Source organism: Petaurus breviceps, unplaced genomic scaffold (genome assembly GCF_028583685.1).
Source record: "Petaurus breviceps papuanus isolate PSGF00001 unplaced genomic scaffold, PetGlider_PUasm1.0 90205, whole genome shotgun sequence".
In the NCBI taxonomy this organism is placed as follows: Eukaryota; Metazoa; Chordata; class Mammalia; order Diprotodontia; family Petauridae; genus Petaurus; species Petaurus breviceps.
This window is the reverse complement of record NW_027187196.1, coordinates 137,020-157,202: the sequence shown is the minus strand read 5'-3', so window position 1 is coordinate 157,202 and position 20,183 is coordinate 137,020. Positions and strand designations below refer to the sequence as shown.

At 41.5% G+C, this 20,183-nt stretch overlaps 1 protein-coding gene across 2 annotated transcripts in view; it reads left to right on the top strand.

Annotated features, from left to right (window-relative positions):
* POF1B (POF1B actin binding protein) overlaps positions 1-20,183 on the top strand; it is a 56,275-nt gene that overhangs the window by 15,416 nt on the left and 20,676 nt on the right. For both annotated transcript variants that reach the window (XM_069107737.1, XM_069107736.1), the window contains 3 exons: positions 3,879-3,953; positions 6,417-6,497; positions 12,350-12,451. In XM_069107737.1, the coding sequence (XP_068963838.1) occupies positions 3,879-3,953; positions 6,417-6,497; positions 12,350-12,451 (258 nt within the window). The remainder of the gene's footprint in view (positions 1-3,878; positions 3,954-6,416; positions 6,498-12,349; positions 12,452-20,183) is intronic.

Here is a 20,183-nt window from a genome sequence, read left to right as displayed (position 1 = left end):
GGTGTTAGGTTGGACAGCTATTGATTTGTTGCTTTTCTAGAATTTTTTTAGTTGCATACCAAATTTATATATTCATTCTTTCTCTTTGTGGTTGATAAAAGTAATTTGATATATAAAATTTCCCATAAGGACTGCTTTATCTGTATCTTTTAAGTTTTTGTATTTTGTCTTATTGTTTTCATATTCTTTGTTAACATTTCTGTTGTTTCTTTAATTTTTTTCTTTGACCCACTAATTCTTTAGGTTTAAGTTATTTAGTCTCCAACTGATTTTTAATTCTTTCTTCAAATGCCCTTTATCCAATATAGTTTTTATTGCATTGTGATTAATAAAGAATGTGTTCCCTGTTTCTGCTTTTGTACATTGTTTGTGAAGTTTTGTGAAGTTTGTGAAGTTTTTAATGGTTGATTTCAGTATCAGTTTTTGTAAAGGTTGCATTCACAGCTAAGAAATCTATAAACCTTTCTGTTCTATTCAATAGTTTCATGAGCTCTATCACCTTTCATATTTCCAAAAATCTATTTGGGCCTTTAAGTTTTTTCTTACCGATCTTTTGATTAGATGTGCCTAGATCTGAAGGAGATATATCCAGATTCCTCACTATTATATCTTCCTATCTATTTCTCCTTGTAATTCCACTAACTTTAAGTATTTAGATGTTATGCTGTTCAGTGACTGCTGTATTGATATTGATTCATTATCTATGGTGCCTTAAATAAAATAATCCACTGATCTATTCTTTAGTGCTGTACCAGTGAAATTGCCAAAAAGATGCTACAAAATTAGACAAAATAGCAAAACTCATTTGATAAAGAATATAAACAGATATAAATGAGGAAAAAAGTAAGAAGGAGGGGTGTTTGGTGCTTCCGGATCTCAAACTATATTACAAAGCCATCATTATCAAAACTATCTGGTACCAGATAAACAAGACAAAAGCTGTATTTACAAAGTTCTCCCCTTTAATTTAAACTCATACTTTCTACATCTTTGTATAATAAACTCTGACCTGCTGGCTTATTTTTTAAAAAATCTTTTTTAATGATATGTTTTTATCTTCATATTACTTTCATTGCCAAATGTATCTTTCTCTCTTCCTCTAACCCAGGGGCCCATCCCTTATTACAAAGATTATTTTTGTAAAGGGAAGGAATAATTCAGCAGTACCAGTCAATGCATCCAGTCCCATATATATACCAGACTATTCCACATCCTTTGTCCCATACCTCTGCCAAAAAGAAAGGAAGAAACATTTTCTCAACTTTCCTCTGAGGCTTAGTTCATTTCTTGACTGATATTAGACCATCTCATTGAGTATTGCTTTTTAAAACTATTCTATTTCCTTTCAAAATTTATCTCCAAATATTCCAATGTAGGTTTAATAAAGAGTAATTAGTATTTCCTATATTCTAAAAACATGTATGAATTCATAATGAAGTCCTAATAAGTAAATAAGTAAAAATACTTGTGTATATATATATATATCTTTAATAATAATTCACATTTCTGTAGCATTTGAAGATTTATAAAACATTTTTTCTTAACAATAGTCTTCTGACATAGGGTATAGAGATATTATTATACCTTTTCATAGATGAAATATTTGCAGCTCAGATAGGCTAAGTGACATATTCTAGGTCATACACCTAGTCAAGGATCTGAGGCAGGAACAAGCCAGTGCTTGTTTCATTTTGCTATACTGTCTTTTCCTAAGGAATTAATATTCTGACCCCTCTGCAACAGAAAACGAAAGATTCCCCTCCCTTTAAGGAGTTTTCTTATGAAGGCCAGTTTGTCAATACAACGTCTACTACCTTGGCATATGGAGAACAGTTTTACCTACCTATTATGTGTCTCATAAATAGCATGTAATAAAAAATCTAAAAGTCCTTAATGCAGCTGGGTTTAGTTTCAGCAAATCTGTCAGGCTCAACCACATCCTGTATTCCCCCTGGAACAGGGATTCTGAACCTTTTTGTGTCATGGCTCCCTTTGACCATCTGGTGAAATTTATAGATCCCTTCTCAGAATCAATTGTTTTAATTCATAAAAATAAAAGACATAGGTAAACGATTATAAAGATATTTTTTAAAAACAATGTCATAGAACCCGGGTCAAGAAATCTTGCTCTCTAGCAAGTATATTTCCTCCAGTGGCCCCTTTTTAGTTTCCTTGGCGATAGCCCTCAGTATAGTGAGGTGGCCAAAGGGGGTTTTTGGTAGGAAAGCCCTGGGTAAAGCTCAGAGCTCTCCACAGATGTGAGCTGTCTGTCAGTCAGCAATACCACAGTGTCATTCCCATTTTACAGCAGAACAAATGTGCTCTCCCAGGGATTCGTTGACTTGGTCGAGGGCACCGGCTATTGTCTGTGCCAGAGCCAAGATTTGAAGCCAGGATTTCCGCCTCCAAGTCTTCTACCTTCTCTTAAGTCAAAAACTCAGCGTGAATCCAACTGCTTAAGCCGCCTCTCATTTGTCTATCGCAGAGATGGGGAAGGTGTGGCCTTGAGGCTACATGTGGCCCTCTGGGTCCTCAGGTGCAGCCCTTTGACTGAGTCCAAGTTTTATAGAACAAATCCTTTTATGAAGAGGATTTGTTCTGTGAGATTTGGATTCAAAGGGCTGCACTTGAGGACCTAGAGGGCCACATGTGGTGTCAAGGCTGCAGCTTCCCCACCCCTGGTATGGTATGCAACTTGGTACATTTGTTTGCTTAAGAGTTTCCCAGAGTTCGTAGTTGGAATTCTAAATTCAAAAACTGCCAGAAACAGGAAACCTGGAGTATTACTGCTGATGGCATGCTAGGGGAAAAAAGCCAAAGGAAATGTTGACAAACTGAATCAAGGCACAGAGTAGGGATTGTCTGTATTGCAATCCAAGAATATGGAGGCCTCTTGTTATATAGCATAGCTTTTCCTCTTGCATTAGTATGTCTTTCTTTTCCCTTATAAATCCCTGATTATGACTGGAGATACCATCCTGTTGTAGAAGAAAAACTAGTTTTATGGTTATGGAAAATTCCCCTGAAGCTGTCAGTTGATTACAAATGGGATTGATATATGTCAAATTTCAATCTTACCATGAAGCCCCCGCCCCCTAGTTTCTGGGGTATTATACTTATTTCTCTAATCATTGTTTGAAAGGCAACATTTCCATCTCACTTTTTATGTGTGGCATTCGATCCCCAGGACCTACAATCTGAAGCAAAGCAGCAACAACTCACGTGTCTTTAGCACAATCCTGGGAAGGAGGGAGTTTGAGTATTATTATTGTTATTGTTTTTATCATTATTATTATATAGAGGAGGAAACTGAGACTTGGGGAAGGAAGGTAACTTGCTCAAGGTCACATGACTAATAATTATTGCAGGCTGCTTTCACTTATGAGCTTCCTAATGCTGGATCCTGAGCTCTTGTCTTTCTCCATCCCACAATGCCAGGCAAGCATCAGTGAAGCAGATGGGGAAATTGGGCAGAAGTGTGATGCACAAGAGTTACTTGGGTGTGGATGCCATAGAGTTTGACTTGGAAGGGTTTGCAGAGGCCAGTTTGTATCTAAGAAAGAATCCCCTTTTCAGTGTGACTTGTCAAGTGGTCATCCTGCCTTTATTTGAAGACCACCAATGACTTAGGCAACATTAGTAAAACTCTGAAGAAAACAAGAAAAATCATACATTGGACACTGCCTTACGGCCCAAGAAAACTGCATTTCCCTGAAAACCTTCATGACGCCTGTGCTCTCTTATTATTAGGGCATGCAAACATTTGCTTGCAAAGCTATCAGAGTGACTAGAACAGTTTTCCTGCTGGGGAAAAATGCATGAGAGTTCAAGAAGCATGCCCGAAACAATGCCTGATCTGTTTTTGTTTCTCTTCACAGGAGCTCCATTCTCCAACATTAAAAGTAGCTACTTGTGTCCCGAATACTCTGCATGTAACCCACAATATCGAACAGGTAAAAGAACTCATCCTCAAAAGCTTAGTTAACTAGGTGATGCAGCTCGCCTAAGTTAGTGTTTTGTAAAAATATTTGATTTGTTTTAATCAGCCAGCATCCTCCTTCTCATCCTCCCTCCCAATTCCCCTCTCTCAATTGAGAGCACAAGAAAAGAAAACCCATTGCAAACATGTATAGTTAATCAAAACAAATTTCCACATTTGTCTCATGCTTCATTGTCAGCCCTTCAACTCTCTGTGAAGATATAGGTAGTATGTTGTATCATTAGTCTTCTGGAATTGTGGTTTTCACCTGAGTTAGTGTTAACAGCCTAAAGGAACAATCAATCAGCAAGTGTTTATTAAGCACCTCCCTCATGCCCGCCACTGTGCTGGGTGCCAGGGATCACAGTACAGAATGCACTAGGCCCTGTTCAGGAGGAGCATTGGATTTTAAATTTGCATTCAAATTTCAACGAGCCTCCAAGTGGACTTTTCTTAGGTGCAGCCATATTTATTTTAGGCTCTGGGCCTTCTCATTTTATTCAGATGTTCTTAATTTGATCATGAAAGAAATGCTAATCTCTGAAAACTTAAAAAGTGGAGATCACTAGACAATTTTTTTTTGTCTATGAAGTCAAACACTTTTAAAGCCACAGTGTTGTATTAGAACATTCTAATTTTGAAAAATAACAGATCAAAGGTAAACCCAAGCCAGAGGTGAGGGCTGCCAAAGTGCTATGGATTTGAGAAGTACATAAAGGATCCTCCCCTCCTGGCCTCGAATGTACAAGAAATTCTTACTTATAGGGATTAAGAACATGATGATTTAAGGCATTGTATGTGCTCTCCAAACCTCTTATTAATAATAATTGACACTGCCATGTCAGTTTATGATTACAGATTACCTTCTATACAGTATGTTATTTGAGCTTTACAACCTTGCAAGGTAGTCAGACCCAGACATTACTTTACAGATGAGACACTTGAGGCCCAGAGAGGTTAGACTAAGCGGCTTGCCCAAGATCACCCCTGAGAAGTACCAGAGCTGGGTTTGGATCATGGCTAATTATGCCTTTCAGTCCATCATGCCACTCTGCCTTTCCACAGTCGATATTATCTGGGACAAGCAACATGTTAGCATGGATCGGTTCATTCAGTTAACCTAGCACCTATTAAAGAGCTGGACCCTTGAGAATGAGGCCTAGAAAACAAGGTTTTGGTTTTGTTTTTTAGGGGGAGGGTGAAGCACAATACCATGCAATATTTTGAGCTGAAAATCTTTAAGAATAGGTATGGTGACAGGCCGCATGGCTGTCTTCCATAGATCAGTTTTGCTGCTTTCAGAGAGGCTCATAATAACAAACAGCCCAACCTGGCACTAAATTTTTGAAGGCCAAGCAACTCACGAACAAATTGTTTTAAGGTAGAGGTGTCACACTTAACACTCCAGAGTAAAGCCAGAACTAGTTTAAAATGTCACTGGGAAATGTTGGGGGCAGCTAGGTGGCACAGTGGAGAGAGTGCTGGCTTTGGAGTCAGGAAGACTCATCTTCATGAGTTCAGTCTGGCCTCAGACACTTACCAGTTGTGGGACCCTGGGCAAAGCACTTTGCCTCAGTTTCCTCATCTGCAAAATGAGCTGGAGAAGGAAATGGCAAACCACTGCAGTATCTCTGCCCTTTAAATGGTGTCAGGAACACTTGGATATAGCTGAGAACAACTGAACAACAGGAGAGATGTTTAAGAAAATAAATAAAAATACAATATAATATAGTCGATGTTAATATGTGGTTTGCTAAGTTAAGATGTAGCCTGAAGGGATCATCATCACCAATCACAGTTCAGCCCCACTGGTTTAAGGCCTATGTATTCACTCCAAGAAAATCAGTCATCCCTGAAGTATTGAAACAAGTATGGGGCATGACCTAAAGAGGTCAGGCCTAGGTGAGGAGTCACAGAAGTTAATTCTGGACAGCCAGAGGGCAGCAGGACAACACTGGGTCTCCAGAAAATTGTGAAAAGGGTGCTGACAAAGAGAGGATTGAAAAATCACAAATAGTATCTATTTCCTAGTTTTGATTAAAACTAGTTAGTCCTGGTCACCTATCCAGAACATCTCTGTTGTTCTGGTGAACATTTACAAAGTAAGATTTGCTAGGCAGCATGCCTCGAAAATATATTTTAAACCCATCAAACATCTTGAGAATGGGAGCAAATTTTGTTGGGGAAGAAGTTAACTGAGCCAGCCTCAAACAGAAGCTGTACCAGTTCCTAGCAAAGCATTCATTGGTCACATGTTCAGCAAGTGCTGATGAAATTGATTTGAATTCACCTCTGTCATGGAGACTAAATCCTAGGTTTGCTCCCGAGAGCTCCAAAGTTCAACTGATGATTACTGGTGACTCCAGTCCACTGAATCACTTTATGATTTTATGTGTCTTTTTATCTTTTCCTCTCCTCTGCCCTTCCCTGTTCCCAGGATCTCCATTCTCCAACAGTGAAAGTGACTACTTACCCCCAGACCACCATAAGGAGATATATAGTACAAAATCCTGATCAGGTAAGGCAAACCACACAGAATCATGTTATTTTGTGTAATTCCTTTGAGGTTAATAACATGAGGGGGGAAAAAGTGAATTAGCAACCAGATCTCTTGCGTCATATGAAATGTACTTTTAATCAGGGTTACTGCCATGTTGCAGCCTTAATTCCAGCCCTATTCTGACTCACATGCCGTTTCCAGCAGCACAGAAATGCTTGAGTTGTAAAGGTTTGTAAGGTTCCAAGCCGCGTCGCTCCCAACTGCGACAGATACTGAACAAGAGAGGAGGATGATGACAGAGGAACACATACCTTACGGTAAAGGCGCTAGCCGTCTATCAGGAGTGGGCTTGTTTTCCCTGTCCATCCCAGTTGCCAGTTAAGATTTGATCTGCTAAAGAGAAAAATGTGCAGACTATCTCCTTGTCTTTACTGGCCAGCTTAAAACATTAGATTTCCCATCATTTCTTTCCCTACTGTATTTTCTCCCTTTACTTTGAGAGGAAAAGCAAAAAAAAAATGTTTTCCACAATGTTCTCTTCTTTCATTCCTTCACATCAACCTCCCCCAAAACCCAGTAAAAATTTTTAAAATGGCTACAGGAAGATGCATTCTTTGGGGACTGGTTATAAGGCCATCAGTTCCCTATGCTAAGGGTAGAGGTGATCTGGACAAGAATGCCACAGTCTTTGCTTTGTGCTTTATTTCACTGGGGTCTGCTGTTGTCTGAAACAGTCTCCACACCTACTACCAAAAAAGTCATTGTCATTTTTTTTTGCAAAGGGTTAAAAGTTACATCATCCCTGGTAAGGTTAGTGCTGATCTTTCTACCCCTGCCTGAGACTGTTGGTGGTACATGAAGAGTCAGGGTGGTGGAGGCCGCAGCTTAGATTGTCAAGGTCTCTGTTGATCTCGATAACCAATGGCTATTTGGAATCTATGTTAGTTTTTCTTAGATCACTCCAGCTCTTCAGGGAAATGCGATTACACTGGTTTTCAGGCTCCTCCTCATTAGTCACAGGTACATAACCTGAAACTTGTTTCAGGGGATACTGGCTTTCTCTTCTTGCCCCATGATGATGTCAGTGACATCAGTCAAAATCCCGATTATGGATTTGAGCTAGGTCTTCTAAACCCCCAACCTGCCTCTCTTACATGGTCTTCAATACAATTCCTTGTTTTTAATCAGTTTTTGTAAATAGTAGCTTTTAGGAATTTGAGTAATTGTTCCGTTTGATAGAAACAAAAGGGAGGGAGACATAGTAGGTAATCTGGATTCCTCTTATTTCTATGACTCATTCTTGTATAGTTCTTACTGTTGAGTAAATAATGGTTAGATTCTGGAAGGTTAATGCAGGTTAAGAATGGGAGTGGGGGAAGACGGGCAAGTACTTAATTCCCTCCCTTTCCATTGCCATCTCCATCTTATAGTGACTTTTCCCTAGGAATGGAGGTATTTGTATAAGTGAATACTGTATGAGAAAAATCAATTCCTTTCTGCAAAAGCCTGTCATTTTGAATGTGTATGTTAACCTAGAAGGTCATGGTAGTGGCAGTAGGGAGACATGGAACAGAGGGCTGAGGGCAATAAACCAATTTTTAGTTCCCAGCTCCATACCTTCATGGAGGGTGACACAAATTTCAGGTTGCATATTTTGTAGGTAAAAATGATCTAACTGGTTTCCCAAGACAACTTGAAAATCCAGTCTAGAGATAGTCTCTGAATTGTTTTTTAGAACCCTCGGGAGAATATTCTAGTTTAATTATGCTAGAAGTTGACCCTCCAAAATGTAACTTTCTCATTTTACATTTTCAGCCCTTCTAATCTTGGTTTCTCCTGCCATTACGGCACATTTTCATTCCATTGGTCTTGTTTTCCCCACTTCTAATTCACATTTTGCTATTGCTCTTCCTTTTCTAACCATTTGTGTTTATTTTGTTTAAGGAATTTCAGGATTTCAGTTTCATTTTTAGTCAAAAACCAAGGAAATGGTTGGGCCCTATCACTGGAGAGTATTTGAGGATGCAACAAACCAGTTTTACTTTCTTAGATATGGTCTGATAGTACTTTGAGAACCTCTGCCAGAATTCCTAAAGCTAGCAATTAAAGTAATAATAATCTGCCATCAGAGAGAATACCTGCTAATTTTCAGGATGGACCTGGCCCAAGTTCAAATATATACACTGAGAAATGGAAGACTTCTGCTCAGATTGCTTGGCCCACAAGTTGGCCCCATATCAACACTGGAATCAGAGAATATTCAAACTGGAAGAAGCTTTTCTTCCCCTTTAGTTTGACCCTCTGGCTTTAGGGACTAAGAAGGGGAAGTGACAGGTCCAAGGTCACAAAGCAAGTTGGCCACAGCCCAGACTAGGATCCAGGCCTCCTGACTGTCAGCAGTCCAATGTTTTCTGCCATTGTACCACCTTTCTGGGTCAGCTGTTAGACACATTGGTGGGAAGAGTTAATGCCTTTTTTTTTTTTGCTATTTTTTTGTGGCATTTAAACCATTTTAAAATGACTTCGTGGACCTATTGGAGAGTAGCCTACAAGTCTCTCTCTACTGCTATCAATTTCATTGCCCCAAGCCATATTCATCCGTGTCTGGTGGCTGATCTGCGTGGTGGATCCAGAGGTAACCTTGGATCTAAGAAGCCCTTGTTTAATTTCTGCTTCTGAGGCATGCTGGCAAGTCATTTTCCCCTCTCAGGATCCAAGGCAATTCTCAAAGACCATAAGTTACCAAGAAGGTGCCTACCTGCTTAGGTGGTAGAAGTTTTCTCACCTGGGTGTTCCTGTAGTAATGAAATGACCCAGCCAGCGCATTTCCCTCTCTCTTTCCCAGTCAGGTTCACAGGGAAGAATGAAAACTGATCTTTTTATATCAAGAAATTCTAATCTTGGTAGACACTTTTTAATGTCATTAAGAAAATATAGATTGGGGCGGCCAGGTAGCACAGCGAGTAAGAGCACCGGCTCCAGTGTCCGAATGACCTACGGATCGAATCCGGGCTCAGATACTTAGCACCCACCCAGAAATAACTGGCCATGTAACCTTGAGCAAGTTACTTAACCCCAATTGCTTAAAAAAAAAAGAAAATACAGATTGTCAAAAGAATAAGATGGCGTGCATCTGGCAATTTTATATCTTGAAAAGGCTCTATTAGGGCATCGTTTCAATATGTTGTATCATTTTAAGAGAAATACTGAAGGAGCTATCCCACCAGAATGACTTTGAAAAATCAAATTTAGAAGAATGTATTTTCCAGTGTACCATCAGATGTCATTTATTACTATCCAAAACAGAACTAACTTAGATTTTGTTTCTCAGTTGGCACAAGAAGAGATCAGGCATATATGGGGAGAAGTAGGCTTAGCTTTAGCCCCAGAGCTTTCCTCTTTATCGCCCAATGGTTCCTTTTAGACTTTTCATTCGCCCTCTTTCAGTGAATAGAACCAGACATTCACAGATGCCTAAAGGGCCCTTTAGGTCAGGTCTTCTCAAGCTTGGACCCCTTGGTCTGGTGAAGTCTATGAACCCCTTCTTTGAAAAAATTTGGGGGGAAGGTTTGCTTTCTTTGGTACAAAAATATTCATTTAATATTTTGTTTTTTCTAATTACATGTAAAAACAATTTTTTTTTTTGCTTTTTGGAGGGCAATTGGGCTTAAGTGACTTGCCCAAGGTCACATGGCTAGTGGTTTTTTTTTTCCCATGTTAAGTGTCTGAGGCCGCATTTGAACTCAGGTCCTCCTGACTGCAGGGCCGGTGCTCTACTCACTGTAACATCTAGCCACCCCTTAAATACAATTTTTAACATTCATTTTTAAAAATTTCAAGCTCCAAATTCTCTCCCTCCCTTCCCCCTCCTTGAGAAGGCAAGTAATGTGATATAAATTATAAATGTGCAGTCATGCAAAATATATTAAGAGCTCCTTCTTAAAATAATGTTTTTGAATGCATAAAATAAAATGCATAGGATTACAAAGTACGGAAGCATACATTAAAACCCTTTTTTGTTTCCCCAGAAATATTAAGAACTATTTTTCATGTCTAAAAGTCATTCCCAGACTTCCCCTTTCCCTCTTCTAAAGGTAGGTCAAGCCCTTTCCTAATCTGGTCTTAAAATGCCTGCCTTTCCCATCCCCCCAAAGCAAATGCACTCAGACTCAGCCTTCCCTGTTTATTAGGAATGATGTATTGATCACTGGAAGGAGGAGCTTTTCAGGCCTTGGGGAAATGGTCAAAGAAAGAATGCAGCAGCAACTCTGGAATATTAATCCCCAGATTATTTTAATATCATATAACCTTTTCTTATTCAAGATTCCTATAAATGTTAATTCAGATCATCTTGGAAGAGAGGGGACTGTCTGAGGGTTAAGGGAAGCAGTGCCAGTTTGGACATCTCTCTAAGCTAGTAATGTTTGGATATTGGATTAATATTAAAGTAAGTAAAAAGGACTGCAGGCAGACTTGTTCCTAAAATTCAGAGTACAGTGTTATTATTTTTTCTTTAACAAAGGAAATTCAGTTGCATTGAAATAAAGCTGTAAGTCTCCCCATCTATATTCATGGACTCCCTGAAATCCATCCACAGCCTCCTTGAGGATCCAGATCCTAGGTGAAGAACCCCAGATCTAGATCAACCCCCTCAATGTATTGGTATTTTCTAAGTTTTACTAATGGCTTTTGATTTTTTTTTTTGTTTTTATTTTTTGGAGAGGGGAAGGTAAGGCAATTGGGTTTAAGTGACTTGCCCAAGGTCACATGGCTAGTTTTGTGTTAAGTGTCTGAGGCTGGACTTGAACTCAGGTCTTCCTGACTCCAGGGCTGGTGCTCTATTCACTGCGTCACCTAGCCGCCCCTGGCTTTTGATTTTTGTAGATGAAAACACTTAGACTCAGAGATGAGAAGTGACTTACCCAAGGTCACACAGGCAGCATAGTAGAGTTGGGATTTGAACTTAAGGTTCAAGTCCAGGTTCTTTCCATTGCACCCATCAAATATGCCCCTAGAATTTTTAAAAGATCCGTTCACAAAACTGTTTGCTAAATTGGCATTGCCATTGTCCGTTGGGGCTGGGTTGTAGTTTGCTGACCACTGAATTCTACCCTTTTTCCATTCTTGCTACCCTCAATTTTCTTGGCCTTTCTCCTATGTTAGAGAAATAAAGAGCAGGAGTACCTCTGAGCAGATCCAGCAGCCTCTCCTGCCTGCCCCCCCACTCCCCCCACATAGCTCCAATACAGATTCCTGTGAAACCCAGTCCATTTCTTTTTTGACCTGGCCCTGACTGTCATCCAGGTCACCCTGATCTCTGTCAGGCCCTGGCTGGATACGTCACTGCTTCTTGCGCTAGTTGACATGTAAGGCCTTTTCTAATCACATTGCAATGCCATTTGGAGCTACAACACCTTTCCTCCAGTCCTGGGATTAGAAACAAGTGCTTCGTTGGGAATAATAATGTCAGAGGGTATTTAGAGGGCACCCAAATCCAGAGAAGGTCTGCCAGGTGCTGCTGGATTGCATTTCTTTGTAGATTGTTTGCATAGGAACCTACCTGGGAATTCAGTTTAAATGAGGCTGACCTTATAGTGCTCTGCCTGGAAGGAAACTCATTAGATCTTGCCTTCCGGAGAGAAACAAATAGCATACATTTAAAAATACCTCTGTCATCCAAAGGAGAGGAGAGGAGAGGAGAGATTGAGGCAGCCTCCTTGGCAAAAGGGCTTGCCTTTGCTGCGATTTTTTCTAGGTCTTTGTGTGACTCTGTTCTGCTTTTACCTTCAAATGCCTGCGATGTGTGCTCAACCAAAGTGCCGGGGAAAATGGCTTCCTAAAGGAACTCATGTTCTGTCTTATCTTTATAGGAACCACTGTCCCCATTTCTAAGAGGAGGTCATTTTTTCCCGGGAAATAATGTTATTTATGAAAAGACAGTAAGAAAAGTCGAGAAGCTAAATCCTGATCAGGTAAGTTGTTTTGTTTTTCACATTGAGACTTTAGGATTATGAAGCTCTTTCGGAGAGATGAAACTAAGCTCATTGCTCTGGGCTGACCTGACATGAGATGGACTGGAATCACTGTGTTTCAACCTTAGCAGTTGCCTAGTCTTAACTCATGCACAAAAAAAAATCTCCATTTCAACAAAACCAATAAGGAGGCCAAATCCGCTCTTGATGGAGCCCTCTGTAATCTGGCATGTTGCTGATTGTTGGACCAAGCTCCATTTTCCATCTCTCCTGCTTCCCCCCATTGCTTCCATTTCTGCCCTCTGGTACCTCCTGCCTTGGAGGCTTTGAAACAGCGTGAACTGCTGCTTGTGAGCTTCCTTTCACCACTGAGTTGTAGTAGATGGGGTCCAGCAGTCTCACATTCTGGATTCCAGTGATTATAGGTATTCCGATCCTTTTGCACGATGGCCCTTTGGATACTTAAAGATAGCTTTCTTGGCCCCTCTGAGTCTTCTCGGTGCTGTTCACCCCCAGTTCCTTCAGCCAGTTCCCTATTGCAGAGACTCGACGCCCTTGGCCTTTCCCATTGCCTTTGTCTACATGCTCTTCATTCTATTAGTCCCTTTCAGACGTGGCATGTGGACCTGAACTCAGCCAGAGACCACGTGAGCATTTTTGGCTGCTGTGTGACACTCTTGGCTCACATGGAGTTTACAATCCATCAGAATGCCCAGCTCTGTCTCTGCCTCCCCCATCTTCTATCTCTGAAGCTTAAATGATCGAGCCATATTTATCGCCACTCATTTTCATCTTAGTACTTTCGACTCAGCATTCTTGCTCATCCCAGTCTATTTTTGCTTCCTGACTTTTAGCCAGCGTCTCACTGATCCCTCATAGATTGGTGCCTGCTGTTTGAGCCACCCGTGCCTTTATGGAAGTTCTTGAGGAGACGCTTGACAAGCCTGGGACACAGGCATCCGGTGGCACTTTCCCGAAATCTCTTCTCTAAGTGTGGTCATTCCACCACTCCCAGTTCCCTGTCCTCGTGACGTCATTGAGCCTGCTTCTCTCTCTTTTTCCCACAAGAAGAACCTGAGATGTATGAATTTTGCCGAGTTGCTAGGTTCATAGCAGAGTCACCCACTCACTCAGAGATCAACAATATTGATTGGAATAGACCATAGTGTTTATCAGATATATCGAAATCATTCAGATTCTGGTCTGTTTAGAAAGCCAAGTTCCTTAGGCTTTTTCCCCCTTTGAATCACTATACTTAAGTAGGTCTGTGATGTCACTGTGGGAGCTCCCTCCATTAGTGCTGATCTCTCCTCTTCTGTGCCCTTAACAAGAGCAGTTCTTGTTAACACCTTCCCATTCACCCCGCACTAGTGACTTACACACAGTCCTGCACACTTTTCTCTAGGTAATTTTATAGTGCTTTATGAAGAATAACCGAAAACACAGGAAATGCTGTGAAGAAGCAAAGCAAAAAGGAAATGATATCTGCTGTCTGGTTAGGGATCAAGGAAAATGTAAACGATCCAGAGGATGGAGCTGCCCTTGGGTGATGTGATTGGAAGAGCGCTGAGCTCCTTGGTCAGGAGGCCCAGGTGCAAGCATGCTTAGTAGCTATTAGGGCCAATGGCATTTTATACAATAGTGCAATGTGGTGCAATGGAAGGAACCTTGGACTTTGGACTCAAGATATGAGCTTGAGTCTCAGTTTCTATACTTATTACTTATGTGACCTCAGGCAAGTCACTTAACCTAATGGGCTTTTAGTTTTCCTCATTTGTAAAATGAAGAAGTAAGACCAGATGTTCCCTAACATCCCTTCTAGCCCTCTAGGAAAAACAAGCCTTACTCTCCTCACCTATTTCAAATAGGAAGACATAGGTGAGACATACTTTCTACCTGCTTCTTTACTAAGACTTGCTTCAGACAGATGGCACAAATTGTTTCATGTCCTCTTTTGAAGACAAGATTTCACATGTGATGCATTATTTTTGTGGTGCAACCAGAATGCATCAGCTGGCTTGGAGCCATTTGGATGCCTTTTTTCCCCTTATTCATAATGTAATTGGCTTTTGGAGATTTAGGACTTTCCTAGGAGATTAGGTAAATAAGAGATAATTTAGTGGTGATTACTATAAGTACCTATGAATGGCTTACTCTAGTCCTAATTCCTAAGAGAAAGATCTATATGTCGGAGATGCTGGTGCAGGGAACTTGAGTGAATCTCTTTGTAGTGAGATGAGAGCTGTTCAAACAGGCCTATCCATAGGACAGGAGGAAAGAAATCACATATACCGCAAGGGGCTGGCTGAAAAAAAATCAGGGAGCGGTGTTGGGGGGGGTGGGGAAACGGGATCAGCTCAGCCTTGCTTGGAGTGAGAGTTGAGAAAGTTTATTGTTACACTTCCATGAGAAGCAGGCAAGAGTCCTTTAGGGGACCTGCAAGTGAGAGGGGTACATGCTTTTACCTTTAAAGGGTAGGGCTGCCATTGTCAGGGCTGACCTGACAGGAGGGGCCTCAGTGCATAGACAAAGGTCAGAGCTGACCAAGAGGAGCATGTGAATAGATAGTTTCAATAAGATTTGGGCCAGGTGGAAGGAGACAAAAGGCAAGGATAGAGGAGGGTGTGGAGCAGGCCTGGGAAGGAATCAAGAGATTAAGTAAGAACAAAAGGGGTCGGAAGGGTGTTGCCTAGATGGAATATGGGATAGGGGGAAGGGGCAGAACTCAAGGGTGGGAAAAGACAAATCACAACTTCACAGACTGGCTCCACAAGTTGGTCGGACCTAGACCCCAGGTACCCCCCATCAGCGGCTAGGTGGTGCAGGGAATAGAGCACCAGCCCTGAAGTCAGGAGGACCTGAGTTCAAATCCAGCTTCAGACACTTAAGACAAAAACTAGCTGTGTGACCTTGGGCAAGTCACTTAACCCCAATTGCCCTGCCTTCTCCCCTCCAAAAAAAAATCAAATTTGTTTCATGTGATTTGGGGACACATCCTTACTATCATTAAAAAAAAAAAACCACAGTCATTTATGCCCTTTGTGCTTTGAAAATTGGTTTGGTGGTGAACTCCAAATATCATTTTACTTATACACCCAAATTTTTAGTACTCTAATGTAAGATTTCAAGCTGAAAAGCTGTTAAGATTGAGTGGTGTGAGCCAATGGTTCAGAGGCCAAGTAAGCTAAGGGAGTCAGTACCACTCCAGATGGTGGGTTTGTTAGGATGCTGTTGAAACTACCATCTGGTAAATGGTAATATGTATGAACATCGATGCAGAAATGTGCTGTGTTCTATATCACCTTCTTTTATTATAATATTTCCACATGTTCCCTCATTTGCTTTCTGATTAAGGCACATGCATAGTTTATTGAGGAAAAACAGCATCTTGGGGTCCAATCTCACCTTTTCTGATTAGCAGAACTTCTCTCGGCACAATCTGATGTCTGAAGGCCTTTGGTAGGATGCAGGGTATCCCTCAAGGCTCTGTCATTGGCCCTCTTCCCTTCTCTATGCTGATTCACTGAGTGACCTCTTTAGGACTCATTTGGCCATCTTTAGCTTCTCTCCTGACCTCCAATCTCACATCTCCAACTGTCTGTTGAACATTTTGGACTGGCTGGCCCATGGGTATCTTAATCTTGGCATGTCCCAAATTGAACTCAATATCTTTCCCCCCAGACCTTGCCGTCTTCCAAAATTCCCTATTATTGTTGAGAGCACAGCATCGTCTCAGTCACTTGTGTTAACCTTTACTCCTCTTTTTCACTTCTTCTATCCCAGAAGTCAAGTCCCACTCTTCCTCCTTCATAACATCTCTACTATTTGCCCCTCTCTTCTCTTCTGACACTACCACCTCCCTGGTGCTTTTTAATTGGTCTCCCTGCTTCAAGTCTCTGCCTAATCTAGTCTGGCCTCCACTCAGCTGTTGTGGTGATTTTCCTCAAATGCAGGTATCACCATGTGCAGCCAGTAAACTCCAGTGGTTCCCTATAGCCTCTGGGGCAAATCTGGCTTTTCAAGCACTTCCTAACACAGCTCCTTCCTCCCTTTGCAGCCTCTCCACATACTTACTCTCTTATTCCTTCCCCCCTGTAAAGAGGATATCTCCATTCAAAGCAGAGCAGTAACAAAATAAATTCTGCAAACTGAAGTTCATCTTGAAAACAAGTAACCAGAATGTCCAGATAATTTGAATGGCTTCATTTCTGGAAAAGAGACAGATCACAAGTAAACAGGCTAATGAGATGAGGGATTTATTACAAAAAGTAATCTTCATACATATGGTTTTAGGTCAGATAGATTCACCCCCGACTCCTGAAAGAGCCCAGGGCTAGTAACCAGAATCTCAGAAGAGACCTCAGAATCTTGTCCAATCTACCCCTGACCAAGACTCCTTTCTACGACATAAGTCAATCAGTCATTCAATGAGCATTTATTAAATGCTTATTTCTTTTTTTTTTTTTTGCTTTTTGGACGGCAATTGGGGTTCACTTGCTGTAATGTAATGCCAAGGAAAGGCAACTTCCTAAGGTTCAAAATACCAGCATAGGTGCTCTCCATTTTATTCAGTGACAAATTAAGAACAGAGAAGATCAAAACATGACATCATTCAAAATACAGCATTTACTAATTAATTAATATTAATTAATATTGATTAAATAATCTCCAAGTACTACCCCACCCTAGGACCTTACATTCAATCAATTACAAAGTCCCTGTTCTAAATACTTCTCCACCCCTAGGCTATACCTTCATTTAGTCCACCACAAAGCCCCTCTTCTCAAATGGAGATTAGTTTCCAAACATAAGTAAAATACATTCATTTGCTCAACCATAGAACACAAAAAGGTCAAAAGTTCCCCACCCCTGGATCACAATTGAATCTACCCCAGAGTTACATCAAGTTTAAGCTCAGCACTTAATACCCAAAAGGAGGTCTTTTCTTCATCTTGACATGAGGCAAGTTCTCAGCAATCTTAGTTCCTGGGGAGACAAGGCTTAGCAAGGCCACAAGATACATTGCCAGACTCTTCATTAATTCATCCTCTGTCTGCAGAACAGTCCTAGAACCCCAGAAAACATTAGCAAAACCCTCTCCCAGGATTTCTGTAAACATACAACAAGAAAATCCTTCTTCAGGGCTTCTGAACCAACAGAAAGGTTCCCAGACCCCTGCAACAACAGCACTGTCCTTCACCAGTGGACAGTATTCACTCTCTTGTCTTCAGCACAGTCTCAGGAGCTCTTAGCCAACAGCCAGGTTCCAGGACTTCTTCAACAGGACTGTCTTTCACCAGTGGACAAATCTGGCAAAACAACATCAAAACAGACAGACAAAGTACCAGCAAAACAGCCATGACTGAGGAGTCCTTGGCAGCTCCAGGGGCAGGTCTCAAAAGTCCAGGGCAATTCAAAGTAGCCCTCAGCAATCCTCTCAGTCTCTCTCTGCCTCCACGAGGGTGCTGCTTCCAAAAAGTTCTTCTGCCTCTCTCTTGTGTCTCTCCAAATCTACGTCACCAGCTCCTCCCAGTTCAGGACTCTCTTTTCACATCAAGTCCATCCCACAGGTGGGATTAACAAGCTCTGGGTTTTCACACAATCAGTTTGAAAACCAAGCCAATACAGGGGGGATCTTTATATTCCATTACTATCACACTTGCCCAAAGTCACATGGCTAGTAAGTGTGTCAAGTGTCTGAGGCTGGATTTGAACTCAGGTCTTTCTGACTCCAGGGCCACTGCTCCATTCACTGCACCACCTACTGGCCCCTAAACACTTATTTCTGAAGGTACAAATACAAGTCTAAAGATAGTCCCTGCCCTCAAGGATCTTACCATCTAGTGGGAGAGACAACATAACAAACAAATTTGTATATACAAAGCAAGCTATTTTTGTTGTTCATTCATGCCCAACTCTTTGTGACCTCATTTGGGGTTTTCTTGGCAAAGATATTGGAGTGGTTTGACATTTCCTTCTCCAGCTCACCTTACAGATGAGGAAACTGAGGCAAACATGGTGGAGTGACTTGCCCAGAGTCACACAGCTAGTAAGTATCTGAGGCCATATTTGAACTTAGATGAGTCCTCCGTATTCTAGGCCTGGTACTCTATCCATTGGGCCACCTAGCTGCCCAAAGCAAGCTATAGGCAGGATAATTTGGAAATAATTAAAAGAGAGAAAGAAGTGGAATTAAAAGGGGTTAGGGAAGACTTCCTGTAGAAGGTGGGATATTAGTTGAGATTTAAAGGAACCCAGGGAGGTCAGCAGTCAAGTGGAAGAGACAGAGTGTTCTAGCCTTAGGGGACATGCCTAGAGCTGATAGATAAGGTGTCTTGTTCATGGAACAGAGGAAGCAGGTGTCACTAAACTGAAAAGTACATTGAAGAATAAGGTATAATAAGACTGGCAAGGTAGGTAGGGTTATAAAAGACTTTGAATGACAAACAGCATTTTGTATTTGCTTCCTGGAGGCAATAGGGAGCCACAGAAGTTAATGGGGGAGGGGCAGCCAGGTGGCTCAGCGAGTAAGAGCACCGACTCCAGTGTCGGGATGACCTGGATCAAATCCAGGCTCAGATACTCAGCACCACACCCAGAAATAACTGGCCGTGTAACCTTGAGCAAGTTACTTAACCCCAATTGCTTTAAAAAAAAAAAGAAGTTAATGGGGGGTAGGTGGGGAGACATAGTTGGACCTGTGCTTAAGGAAATTCACTTTAGTGGCTGAATGGAAGATGGTCTCTCCCCATTCCAGACTTGAGGCAGGCTAACCAACTTGCAGACTACTACAGTAATCAAGGCAGGAGGTGATGAGAGCCTGCATTAAAGTGGTGGCAGTGTCAGAAGAGAGAAGGGGGAGTATTCAAGAGAGGTTACAAAGGTGAAATAACAGTCCTTAGCAACAACTTAGATATGGAAGAGGCTGGGAGGGGGTACCTAGGGTCAGTGTGTGAGATAGTGAGCAATCCAGGATGACTCCTAGAATTTGAGCCTGAGGACTAAGAGGATGGTGTTCCCCTCTATAGTAATAAGGAATCTAGGAGGAGGGGAGGAAAGATAATGAGTTCTGTCTTAGACAGAGTTTAAGATTTTGATTTAAGATTATTGAGTTTAAGATGTCTACTGGACATCCAGTTTGAGATGTCTGAAAGACAATCAGAGATTCTGGATTAGAGGTCAGCAGGATAGATAGATTTGCAATCAGAAGCATAGAGATAGCAGCTGAATCATGGCAGCTGATGAGATAGATCAAGTGAAGTAGTATAAAGGGAGAAGAGAAAGCCTGAGACAGAGCTACCTATGGTTAGGGGGCATGATCTGGAGGAAGATCCAGCAAAACAGACAGGGAAGGAGCAGTCAGATAAGTAGGAGAACCAAGTGAAAGTGTCTGTAAAACTTAGAGAGAAGAGAGTATCAAGGAAGAAAGAGCAATCAATAGTGTCCAAGGAGAATGAAGAGAGAGAAAAGGCAACTAAGAGATCATTAGTAAAAGGAAGCTGACCAGGTAGTGGTGGGAGCAGGGAGACAAAGGTGGACAGTCTAGGGGAATGGTTGAGGAAGTCCAGAGTGAAGCATGGAAAGGAATGGGATCTGGCTGGCCTGGGCACCTTCCTGAAATGGAAATTCCTGGAGGAGCTGTCCAGGGAGAGGGAGAGGCCACACTTCCAGTATGTGTTCCAGGGCCGGAGGGAGGCCTAGGGGAAGAGATCCTGAGTTCAACCTGGAGAGA